The sequence below is a fragment of the Falco rusticolus genome, chromosome Z, assembly GCF_015220075.1.
Source record: "Falco rusticolus isolate bFalRus1 chromosome Z, bFalRus1.pri, whole genome shotgun sequence".
Taxonomy (NCBI): domain Eukaryota; kingdom Metazoa; phylum Chordata; class Aves; order Falconiformes; family Falconidae; genus Falco; species Falco rusticolus.
The window spans coordinates 67,676,107-67,689,451 of record NC_051210.1 but is presented as its reverse complement, the minus strand read 5'-3'; the positions used below and the strand labels follow the sequence as shown (position 1 = coordinate 67,689,451).

Below are 13,345 nucleotides of genomic sequence, written 5' to 3'. Positions count from 1 at the left end.
GTTAAGCTTATTGCTATTGGTTCTGGAAGCAGAGAGGATGGGAAAAAAGAGCAGTTTTAAGAAGATGGTAAGTAACTAAAAGGAAAATACTGTGAGCCTAGACACATGGAAAGGCTATAGCAAAGTCTTTGTTGAGAGAGGTGAAAATAGTGAGAAATAAAAGCATGTTCCAGTGCAGTACGGCGAGGAGAGCCTAATAGTTCAATCACAGCCTTCATTTCTGCTTGGAGTCAAGGAGCACAGCTCTGACAGTCTCTGAATTAGGTTATTTTCCTGTTCTTTCCAGGTCACAACTATATTTAAATCACACATTACACATGTGGGATAATGTCATGGTTATTTGGAATAAACTCATATAATAATAAAATAAATTACATTCAGGTTAGAAATAACTCATTAAATATAAATTGCAGCTGAAAAAGCCATTTCCACACTGCATCTCAGTTCCTCAGCCCTCTCTAAAAAGGTATATACAATTGCATCTTTTTCCCTAAGTGGTTAATTCAGACCATTTTATCCTTACAAAGCACAACCTTGTTCCTAATTAACTATTAAACCACTATTCCATTGTCTTCAATGGGAGCCATAACAGAAACCTACTTAAACAAGCAGTGTCCCAGGTATTTTATTGTATTAGAAGGTAGTCAAATTTTATCAAAATCAGAACATGATCCTCAACCCTTTGACATGCAGTGAATTCTGTATCATTTCAGTCCTGGTCTTGTTCAATGAAATGCCCAGGTAAGCTAAGGAACATGGCAGACTGAGAGAATGAATAAAGGCAACAAACAATACACAGATGGTCTACCTAGCACAGCTCAGCACAAGTTCTTCAGATATCTCCCTTTTCTACCTCTCTGACCTTTCTGACACAACCAAGGCAATACTCTCCCACAAAATCCTATAAAATTAACCATTACACTGGTCTCCAAATAAAAGAATGAGAGAATAGAGTGCTGGCATTGTTTGGGGTTTTTTTTTATTTATTTAAAAAGCTGTTCAGAGCAACTGACAACTTTCTCTTTAAAGTAGAACAGAATTACCTCAACTTGAAATCTAATTAATCATCTTTCCACCCTTTAATACCTGATTACTTAATTAAAAAAACTAAATGTCCATTGTAGCCAAATGTTAAGAAAAGGTTAAAAACGTTCATACCTAGCTTCTACTCATACAATTTTCTGATTTATTTTTCCTGTGTAACTTGCTCCTCAGCTCTCAATTAGTAATGACGCCGGTTAAGAAAATCTTGCTGCTTTCTTTAATAAATAAATTAATTAATTAACAATGTGTTTAATATTATTACAATGAATTATAAGTCTTCCATTTCAACTGATAACTGGGCATATTTTACCATGTAGGCTGGCAAACCACCTTCAAATCTGTCTTCTAAAAATTTATTTTAGAAGTCTACTTGAGACATCATAAAATGGCAAGAATGTAAACCTAACAATCGCTAAAGATTGCTTACCCTAGCAGCTACACAAAAAGAATACCAAGACAAATTAAAATCTGTGCACAAATCTAAGGTATTTATTCTAATTATTTCTTTACACACAAAGATCCATCAGTATTATGAAAACAAACACAGAGGGGAAGGATCTTACAAGGCATTAGTGACAAGCTGAGAATACCTTTTGGCTATATTACTCTTGCTGAGTAATTTGGAAGTGTAAACAGCCATTCTGAACTGGTCACTATTAATACAAAGCTGAAAATGCTGAGATACCAGAATGGATTGTTTAGCCTGTAAAGAACAAACCCTAAGTTTGTCATTCCTGTTAAAATACATTGGGGAAAAAGTGAAAATCCAAATCCTATTCACAGCTTCCCTGTTTCATCACTGCAAGAACCAAAGACAGCTCGTAACACGTGTGCTCACCATGGGAAGGACTGTGCAGTACCGCAGTGCCCAAATGGTGAACCACAATCCAAACCAGGGGCTGCTCAAACAGCTCTTTGGCTGTCACCACGTTCTCTGATGGCTCTGCAGCCCCAGGGAGGGAGCAGGGTGACATGCTGAGCTGATCAGGCAGCAGCTCTGGCTAACAAGGGGACTGAACATCACCACCCTCACCGCTTGCCTGCATGGGGTGTATCCATCAGGCTATTACCCTGTGAAAGCTAAGCAGGCTTTCTGCTTGTGTTAAAAGCTTAGGATGGAAGAACAAGAGGCTTTTTTCCAAATCTGCAGCCAGAAGTAATGCGTGCAAGCTCTAGCAAGTGCAAAGCAATGAATTATCTCCAGAATAGCTCAAAAAATAATGAACAGCAAATAAAACTTTTTAAAAAATCTTCTAATGAAACTGTGTTACATTTCAGTGTTGAAGTCAGGCTGAAGCCGTTCTGATCATTTTCAAAACTGACTGACTGGCATCACCTAGGCATGCAACTGCAGGGATGAACCCACCTTTTCTTGGGTCTACTGCCAAGACCCCCAGCAACAGGCCCATTATACAGAAGCCAGATTAAACTCCTATGAAGAATAAAACATTATCTTCCAACATTTGAGTTCAGGAAAATTTATCTCAAGGTATGTTTTATGTGGTTTATCTCCCAGGGAAAAAATCATTGCTACACAATCACTCTCTTGGTGTAGGCACACAAGAAAGGCAGCTCAGTTTAAAGAGTCTTAAAAAGGGGGTAAAAAGATGAAGCAAGAAACTTTACACTTGTAACACTTCCTATTTACTCTGTAGGTGGATGGATTATTCTTTCCGTGAAAGTGATTACATGCAGCCCATAAAGTGGGAAATTAGAAAACTGAATACTTGTTTTTTTTTTTAATAATAAGAATGTCTTGCTTCTACTTAATAACTGCCTGCTCTACAAATGTGCTGTTCTTTTTCAGCAGTTAGTATTCTCTTATTCGGAGACCATGGATCATAATGTCTTCTAATTGTTTCTATCAGTTATGTGCATTTTCCTACTGTTGTACAGAATTTAAAAGAACGAAGATTAAAAACTTGAGGGTATGCTCCATTATCTATGTCAGTGATATTTCATGGATGTATGCTTTAGCTGCAATGAAAGATACCTTTCTCAAATAAATCATTTGCATTGAAATAAATGAAAAAGCACTGGCACAAGCAAGCACAATTTACCCATCTAATGTTAAAACATGGATGGTTCCATGTAAACAAGAAGGTTTACGTGAAATTAGATAAATTATAATTCCTCATTTGGAACACTACAGTTTGGTAAAGATTGTGTCAGGTTCTCTGTTTAGCAAAACACAGACAATAGGCTTGTAAGTTACCTGACAGAGAAGAAAAAATTAACAGCACTGCAGTTTACCTATCTATATATTATGAGACTGATTTTTGCTATTATAAAAACGTTTTGATTCACATGTTCTTTCATATTCTATAATGCTTTATTTTGGAATTTAGGTATTATTTAGGTACTTTATCTATTGTTTCAGTTCTAGCCATGTAAGCAAATTATATTAATAAACTAGAACTACACTATCAAGACAGAATACTGACAGCCTCAACAGTACCAAAGAAACCGTCTCTACACTTTGGGTCCTAGCTCTACAGGATCAGAGCCTGCAGATAAAATACATTGCACTCAACTGCTGTCATAGAGACATACTATCCGTTAGCCAACATCCCAACTGAATTAGGGAGGAATACCAGCACTCCAAGTCCTACCCAGTAAAGAACTGACAGCCAGCACAACTCCCAGGTGCAAAAGGAACACATCTCTGGGGAACTGGGCTGAGCATCTCTCTGCTTTGCTGAAACTAGAGAGTTGACCTCCTGCTATAGCTATGTTGAGCAAAGAGCACTCTTAGCTTCTGTAATTCAAACCGCAAGCAGACAGCATGGGGGTTTTTCCCTTTAGATTACATAAGAGGTGGAGCTGGTCAGCAAATGTCAAGCACACCTGACAACAGCTTCATCTGGTAGGGGAGACTGCAGAACAAGGAGGAAGCCACAGATACTCACAGGTATCTGAGATACAGCCCAGCACAAAATGGAAGTCAGCTGTGTAAGATGTACATATGCCAACAAGTATCTGCACACTAAACAACAATGAATAATTCATCACTGTTTGCGTATTTACTTAGTCCTGTTAGGGAACATTGGGGGTGGGGGGTGGGGGGGCTGGCATGGAAGAGACAAACAGCTTGGTCTTTTGATATTTTTCGTTGATCCACAACCCGACCGCAGGCACAGGCTTTATATGGGAGGACACAAGTTCACTAATTTATACATACAAGGCATTTCCCAAGCATGACTTTCCAAAAGAATGCAAAACTTGCTTTTCTTTTTCCCTCCTATAAAAATTGGCAGGAAATCGGGATTTTTTCTGCCTCCATCTTCTTAATGGTAGAAAGGTAGAAGACATCAATACAGAGGTTTTGTTGCAGCATTCAAAGATTCTGTGGCAGTAACAGAAGGTACACTCTCCTACATCTTCTTTCCCCCAAAGTTATTTAACAAATTTCCTCCACTCACTCTCTATGAGCTCGACAACTCGTATTTGATTGATGTATCTGTAATAGGCAATAAAAAAGTGTGTCCTAGTTAAAGCTAATTTACTTCAAAATTGCCATGCAACCTGTACTGATATGGTCATTTGCAGTACCTCACTAATGGATACAACTTTATAGGGCCGAGAAAATATATTTGAAATTATCTCCTTGGAGGACAGGAATTAAAACTGGATGATAAGAAAGAAAAAAATATTAAGCCACCTCCCATTTCCATGAGACCATTAATTAAAAAGTAAGTTAAACCATGTAACACCCTCATTAACTGGAAAACCCTATGCCTTGTAGACATAGTCCTGTTAAAATAAAATAAAATTATTAATCCAATCAGTATGGATATGTGTTTTCATCCAACACTACCAAGTACCCACCTAACTCATCATCTCCCCCTTCTCACACAATTCCCCATTCAGTGATCAAAAGGAGACAACTTCTCACCTGGCTGTAGAGGAAAGAAAAAGTGGTTTGGTTTTCTGTAGGGGACAAAAGTCACCTCTATGCTTACCATAGAAACAGCAGGCTACTGATGTAAGAGTTGTCTTCTGTTGTCTGGATAACACATGCTCTTTTACAACTTTTTTATTTAGTCAACAATAATGACTCAACATCACATAGACATAGTATGTATTCCTGTACTGTTGGCAGCAAGCAGCACAAGGAGAGGACACCTAGTGGCGATCTGTGATAATTAGGGTTGGTAGCGTGAAAGCAACATGAACTTGCTAATGCAGGACATGATTTGGCAAAGCTTAGACACTTTAATTTTTCAGCACTTCAGTAAGACTTAGCTTTCAAGCAAGCTTGTATTTATGAGCTTTTATCGATCGGCATTACTGTGATTGTTAGAAATGACACAGTAAAAAGTAGAATGTCTGTGTGGTATGCTCAGAAATATGTTTCATTAAATGCCTGAGCTTTAGCAACTGCTAGAATGGGTATCAACACTTACGTAGGTGCCTGAACCTTGAAAAGGCTTGGCAAGTTGAAAACTACATTTCAGTACAAGTCAAACCAAAATAAGACATGGCTACAATTCAAAATTAGCACATATTTTACTAGATGATTTTTTGCAAACATAGCCTTTATTGCACAACTTGCAATAAGCATTCAGTCACTTTATAAATTGGTTCTAATTCCACATATTCAGGCATCTCAGAACAAGTAAGACTTAGGGTACAGTTTCAGAAGTACCACTTCTGTTTCCTTATACATCTACTAGGTCCTTTCTTGTGATTAGAACAGCTGTAAGCAAAGTTATTAGTCTGGTTTTTAAGCAGCTTTTGAAAAATACTGTTATTTGAAAGAATCAGTAAATTTATATCAGAGAAAAATGTAAAGCAAAGTGGCATATCATTTGACACATAACAATGTATCTTTCCCTAATTGTTCATATCTTTCAATTTTAATTGTAGTTATCTATGAGCCCATTTAACTAAGAATAACTTATTAGTTACTTACTAGTTGCACGCAAACCTATGTAAAACATTCAGGGGACAGCAGCTTAGGCAGTCCCATAAAATAAGCTTAAGCAAATAAGTTAGGTCCAGTATGTCCTGTTTGGTATTTTTAGGAACCTAAGCTAAAAAAAATTAAAATAAAATCCAAAACAAACCCACTGTCAGAAATTACCCTGAAAGTATAATTTCTACAATCATCAATTTAAATAAAAAAACTATTTGTCAACATCTGATTTGTAAATGACTGTAATATTTGATATTATAAATAAAAAGCAGTTTTACAAAAGTGTAAATTTGAAAATTCAGTAGATTAACTCCTGCCCCTTTGTTTCCTCCCATTTCCACTGTGTCATTCATTTGGATAAGCTATTAATATCAGACTGATATATGAAATTATCAACCAAATTTCATCTATATTGCACCACAGGCTATAGCACTGTTCTGCCATACCAGTTAAGCAGAAAGTGTCTGCAATGCATGTATTTATTTCACTCTGTATTACTCTTTGTGGCTGTTAGCAGCTTGATCTTGATGTAAATTATTTAAATGTTGTGGAAATAAAGAACTGTGTTTCACCAGTATGATACAAAAATATTTTAAATTTTTGCCTACTCATCTTAAAGTTCAGGATACTGAGCAACTGCAATCCAGGTATGTGATAGGAAAAAAGGAAAAGCTCAAACAATTTCAACCTGTCTTTTCTGTTAAAGGACGTATAAATACTGCAATGGGGTAACAACAGTATTATACAACCTGGTTTGTTCATCAATCAGTTTTCCATGAAGTATCCTCTTAACAGGTTATGAAGAATGAATTTTCTGTCTGTCCTATCAATATGTTTGACATAGTGCTCATTATTCTAGACTCAAATACACAGTATTTCAGATTTGTCAGCACCACATTTAAAACCAACATGTCAGCCAATAGGCAAAAATTATTAAATTATTTTAAGCACACACAAACAGGCTCCAGTTCTGTGTCGTAAAAATTATTTAACAGTTACTCCCTGCTGTCCATGTACAAACACACACAATACAGAAAAGATTAGTATCAGCAGCAAAGGTCTCACTGACTACCCCTATGGGGTCATCCCACTATTGTTTCCTAGTTCAGCAAAGTTAAACCTTACCCAGTTGGGGGGGTTTTGTTTGTTTGTTAAAACATTACAGTGCTATAACACACAATTTCTCCAAAGTAGTGTTGGATCACTGTGTAGAACAGTTTCACAAGCTACATCCAAAGTGGTAATCAACTACTGTGATAACACAAGCCAAATAAAAAAATCCATGACCACCTTCATTTCTCAAATCTGTAAAATTCTAAACAAATAAAAAAGAACATTTTTTTTCTTGCAAATATTTCATTTTGGGACTTATCAGAACCTGATTTAGTCTACATATTTATCACTGTTCCTGCATGTTCTCACAGTCATCAGAAATCTTTAAAAAGCTGCCAATGAACTTCTTGCTGCTTTATGGCAGGCTAAAAAATCCCAACAACAAAAAAAACCCACCTTCAGACCCACTTTCACCTTACCAAGAACATGCAGGGAGCACTACAATGTGTTATCAAACACATAGATTCCATTTATTTTCCAATACTTGTCAAATAAAGTATTATACAAAAAATATTTCACAAATGTTACTAGTGGAATCAATGGTGAAGTTGCAATCAGCCAGCCATTAGCTAAAAATTAAATGGACCAAACACCAGCTATTGCTGGTTTGGACCACATCCTCAGGTCACTTCTAGTCCCATTTAGTGGACTACTCAACTATTTCTGATTTAGAATACCTGATTTATCTTTGACAACAGATGGAAAGGGCAGGGGGGCAAAAAGGTATTAATTTCTCTGCTTAGTAGGCCTTTATAGTGGCAAGCTATTAACTCAGGCTGCCAGAAAATAATGTCATTGAACACATTTCAGAAGGTTGTCTCTATAAAACACAGAGGAGACAAAAGCACAGCTTTATGGTAGAACTGCAAAATAGCTTAATCATTTGCCTTAGTTAAATTGCATATAAAATCACAGTGCTCTATTTCTGTGTCAAAAACATAGTTACACTGCATTAGAGGGAGGTAAATAGAAGTACAATCTACAACATACAATAATAAAATTAATGTCCTATTTCAGGAGCTTTTTTGAGAAACAACTATAAATTTATTAGACTTTTGATACTTACTATCATGCAACATCATGCCACTTTTAAATACAACCTGACTTTACTTGTGAGATGGCTTTGCATTTAGGTTTCTGCTAAACCAGAAAGTGAATATAATACTGGAGATAACCAGCAGAAAAAGCATAAGAAATGGTACCAAATCATCCTTTAATATTCATTTAGTTAAATAAATCTTTATTAAAATAGCTAAATAAATATATGCAAATCTATTTTAATAGTGCTTCTACAAAAATGTTTTACAAAATAATTATCATTATACTTGCTGCAAGAAAGGTTTAGAAAGCAGCAATTATTTTTCTCACATTTTTAGTATCTCCTTTTAAAATACATTATCATATTTAGAACTACAGGAATGGGGACAGGCAAGAAATGAAATGACTGAATCATGGTGCTACGTGCCAAAGTATTAAACACTTCCTAACCATGAGCATGCCAAACTATGGAAAGTTGTAATTTCCTGGAAATGCCATCATGCCAAATTGACGTCTGGAAATAGTGGAGTTGACAGTTTAGATGGAAATGACTCAAAATTTGAACTACCCATTTTTTATAAAGATCAGTATTTGATATATTCAGCCCACATACAGTCTTCAAACAATGAGCATTCTAAGAAATCTACTGAATTACAAAGAGTTTCAATTTCTCCTGAAATAGAAAAATATGAACATGTATTTCAAGTTCTTTGTGATGACAAGAGTATTAACTTCATAAATTTAAGTGCTAGTCACTAAAGTGATATGTAGATTTAGGTTGTTGCTAAAATTTCTAATATTCTCAACAGGAGCCCATCCATGCTTATTGTACTGATAGCCCCAAACAAATTTCTGGTCTTTGTTGTTAGTAGAGAGAAGATGGTTATTTTGTGCCTTTTTTTTTTTCCTAAAAAAAAAAAAAGTCTCTTCTACTACCACCTGTATCTAATTATACTAATTAGTGAGTAAAAACTCTTTATTGCTTTCTGGTTCTTGTGTAGCTCTTCAGAGAGACCTGTCTAGCTCTTTGTAGGAATAAGTTCTCAGCCAATTATGTTATAACCACGTAAATCTTACCTCTTCCCACTGGTGTATGTATCTAATCAGTCTTGAAAGGCGTAATAAACGTAACAGGCTGAGGATTTTTGTAAATCTCACAATACGAAGTGCTCTTGCTGTCTTGTAAACCTCTGAATCCATTCCTTTTTCTACAATGAGAAAGATATAATCCACTGGTATTGACGAGATGAAGTCAACTACAAACCAGCTTTTTAAGTAATTCATCTTAATGATTTTAGGGTCCAGTATTATTTCAGAGCTGTCTTCATTTACAGTCCCCGTTCTAAAATTCATGATCAAGTCCAATAGAAAAACAGTGTCTGATGCCACATTGAAAATAATCCATGGTGTTGTTGTTTGCTCTGTGAAGAATGTGATTCCAACTGGTATAATGACAAGATTTCCAACCATCATTATGAGCATGATTAAGTCCCAGTAAAACCTAAAAAGAAAGGAAGAAACAAAATGGTTGATGTATGTGGTAAAACACACTTAGAAAAATGGCCTCTATCATGCCATCAACTTCACCTCAAGATACTGATAACATTTTGTTAATGCTACAAAAACTCTCATTGCTTTAAGTCATTCAATATATTCATGGTCAGTAGAGCAGACAAGGTAATTAATACATTTTATTATGTACCTTCCTTCTCAAGAATGCATATCTAGGATAAAGACAGTACTATGGCTTATCACTCCATGGCATACCTGAAAGGTGTGCGTGTGCAGCACTGAGTATACTTACTCAGACTCCTGTCAAAACCTGTTAGTGAGTTTAGATAATGAAAAGGGGTGTCTGGTGCCAGTCAGGAGTGCTTTAGCAATGCGGTATTTTTTAAGGCTTATACCTAAATGAAAACCCAAATAACTAAACAGATAACATATCAAATATAAGTACCTCTTTGCAAAGGTACTCATACCATTACAGTGCTGGAAAAAAAATTACAGGAAAAGAAAAAAAAGTACTAAAGCAACCAATAGAAACAAAAGCTAGGTAACACCAAAACCTTCACCCACTTTTACAACCTGAATTGAACTTTCATGCATTTTTACAACCTCTTAGTCTATCTTCCTTCAGAGCTAGCTAAGAAGTCTGGACAATAATAGCTGCAACTTGCATAGTATAAAATGAGTATTGCGTTTCACCATTTTGCTCTGGAAGTATCTAAAGGCTCCTCTCTAACACTGTTAGAATGCTGCTAAGAGTGCTTGATACAGATGGTAGAGAGACAGACTCATAACTTTAGTATCAATTACAGAAATGGTGAGTAAATCCACCTGTTACATAGACTATACATCTATCCTGATGGAAGATTTCCAGGAGATGGGAGTATATACCTTGCAGATTTTAAGAAAACTATGATAACACCTAAATGTTAAATCATCAAAGAAAGTTATTCTTGGTCAATAGAAGAACAGAAACTGAATTTGAGAAAGCCTGAATCCAACACCTGACCTCTAGTTCTGCTTGAGAACATGATCTGTTCAACTACACTTGATTTAGAGAGGCACAGAAACGAGTCGCAAACAGTTCCCCCACAGACTCTTTAGACTGCCTTGAAGACTAGAAACAGCAATAGCTCCACAACTCTCTCCCTGCTCCAGCCCTCCATTGCAGTGGGGCCCTGCACGGTGGACACATGATGGATGTACCACCAGTACATCACTCCAGCACTGACCTCCAGGCCACTTCCATCATACTAGCACCGGCCTCCTGGCAAGTAACAAACACCTTCATCTTGGTAAAGGTACATGGCCATCAACAATAACAATAGTTTAACTGACCACAAAACATTTCAGAACCACAAGTTCAGTTTTTGCTAGACTTGCATAGAGCATATGGATTACAATAGATTTCAGAGATTGCTTCTTGTATTCGCCAAATGATCCAGGTTTATGAATTCCCTTTGTTTCAGGTTTATCCATGAAAATACTTCTGAGACTACAAATTGCTGAACTGAGAATATAAATAATTAACTGTAACTAAAACACACTAAAGAAAGAATAGCATAGGATTGAATGGCATGAGAATTCCCCTTTAAAATTCTTTATTCCAAGATAAACCTGCAGAGATGAGGTTTGACTATAATTTGAGAGATTACATGGCAAAGCACCTTTAACTGGTACTCAGAAATTACATGAAATAGACTTTACAAGTAATTCCCTGTGTACTACAATATGATTTGTCTTACACATTTTCAATCTTACAATAAATGTGAATACCAAGTGCTATAAATATACAGATTTATCCAGGCTGTATGTATTTTTGCTCAGCACATGATGGGTTTCACCATTTCTGTACCATATCTAGAAAAAATTTCCTGATTTCTCTTATCTTTTAAATTTCATGTAATTGGTGTCTTGCTGTGCTATTCTTTTCAATAATCTACAAATCCCATACAGAAGGAACAGTGATTCATATATCACTGCTACTATGATCTACAGGTACAATTACCACAAACACTTCTACAGCGCCATCAACCAAAATATTTCACAAAACTGTTCTGGGAAAATAAATGTCTCCAAGGAATCCTGAAAATGAGTGGAAAAAACCTAGAAAGTAACCCGTAACCTTGAGAGGCATACTTGCATCTGTGGCTCACTCCTAAGCAAAGCATTGCTGGATTTCAGATTGACCTTTTCATTTCACCAGCACAGGGAGCAGTTATGCAACGAAGGCTAACCAAAGTCACACAACCAGCCACCCAGCCAACATAAAATGTAATACAGAAACATGTGTTTTTATCCCACAGTAATCTGCGGTTTAAAAGATTGTTACGTACTGTGATTATGCAAAACACACTGGAGTTCCTAATGTTGAATGTCAGTAAAAGTGGTAGTATTAGGGCTTCAGCAATAAAATAAGATTGAACGCAAATGACTATGAGATTGTACCAGTTTTGTATTTTGATTTTAGCCCACAACATAGTAAGCTGATCAGTTAGTAAGAAAAACTCCTATAATTATGATCTATTTTTAATTTAGAAATTAATCAAACATTTATTTTAGGAAAATGTTTGCAAATGCCAATATGTTGGCCATGTTACACGATATTTTTCTTTCAGGTGAGAAAAACTAGATGCAACTCCCTGTATTGCCCTTCCGTGACCTCTGCAGAGAAAGTAATACAATGCGTTCCTTGCCTACTGGTTCAGAACATCCTACTATTCATGTAACCAAGAGTGAGCTGAAAAGCTTCACAAGACGGTGCAAGGACCTGCTATTGAGACACAGAGCTAGCCCTTTATTTCAGAGTATTTCTAGCTTTTCTTTTTTTTTTTCTTTTTTTTTTTTTTGTGCTACTCTCCCCAACAGCGATGATGGTTATAAATTTAAAACTTACAATCTCAGAGTTCCAGATCTAGGTAAGGTATTATAAAATGTTGACAAAAGGCAAGAAAGAGATAGGCCTATGACACAATTTTTGAGAATAAAGGAAAAGAAATAAGAGCCTGGGGCTAATGAGATCTTTCAGAGCTCGTAATAAGAAACAAAAACTGACCTTAGCCCCATAGCAAACATCTGTAGAGCTTACTGTTCCCCTGAAGCTAACTCAGTACAGCTACTACTAGTTGCCATTAACTAAAGGTACAGAGGTCAGCACTGCACTGCACTGAACTATTCCTGAAACTTTTGAAATGCTTCTAAATCACTCAGAGGTTTAATATCTCTAGGTGAAAAAAGTCTTCAAGTACTAAAAAAAATATTAAAAAACAGGTTTAAGGCATATTTTTCTAAATTGAAAAGAAATATTTTATAAAGAAATAAAAAAAAAATCATTCTGATTATTACTTTTATATTCCTAAATAAAACTAACTGGATTCATAGCCCTCTTTCAGTGATACAACTTATCTATATAACTCATAACTTATCTACTATACTTTCAAAACTTATGGTAATAACACGCTGTTTTTTACAGCTCTGGAACATGGTGCTGAAGCTTTGCTGGTTTATTTATTGCCACAGGCTAACCTGGATAGGATGAATAGTCTGTTCAAAATGAGTGCCTACCCAAGCAGAGATAAAGAACTACTTAGTATTAATTACTCAATGTTTGTACTAAGCTTAATAATGTAAGGCACTATGAATTCTAACAGGCATTCTATTTTCCACTTTATATATCCACCCAGAAAAAACCTGAGTCTTGAAGAAGGAAATTTCAGCTCTAAATTA

At 35.9% G+C, this 13,345-nt stretch overlaps 1 protein-coding gene across 1 annotated transcript in view; it reads right to left on the bottom strand.

Annotated features, from left to right (window-relative positions):
* HCN1 (hyperpolarization activated cyclic nucleotide gated potassium channel 1) overlaps positions 1-13,345 on the bottom strand; it is a 196,068-nt gene that overhangs the window by 162,083 nt on the left and 20,640 nt on the right. Inside the window, exon 2 of the mRNA XM_037374490.1 lies at positions 9,191-9,614. Within this exon, the coding sequence (XP_037230387.1) occupies positions 9,191-9,614 (424 nt within the window). The remainder of the gene's footprint in view (positions 1-9,190; positions 9,615-13,345) is intronic.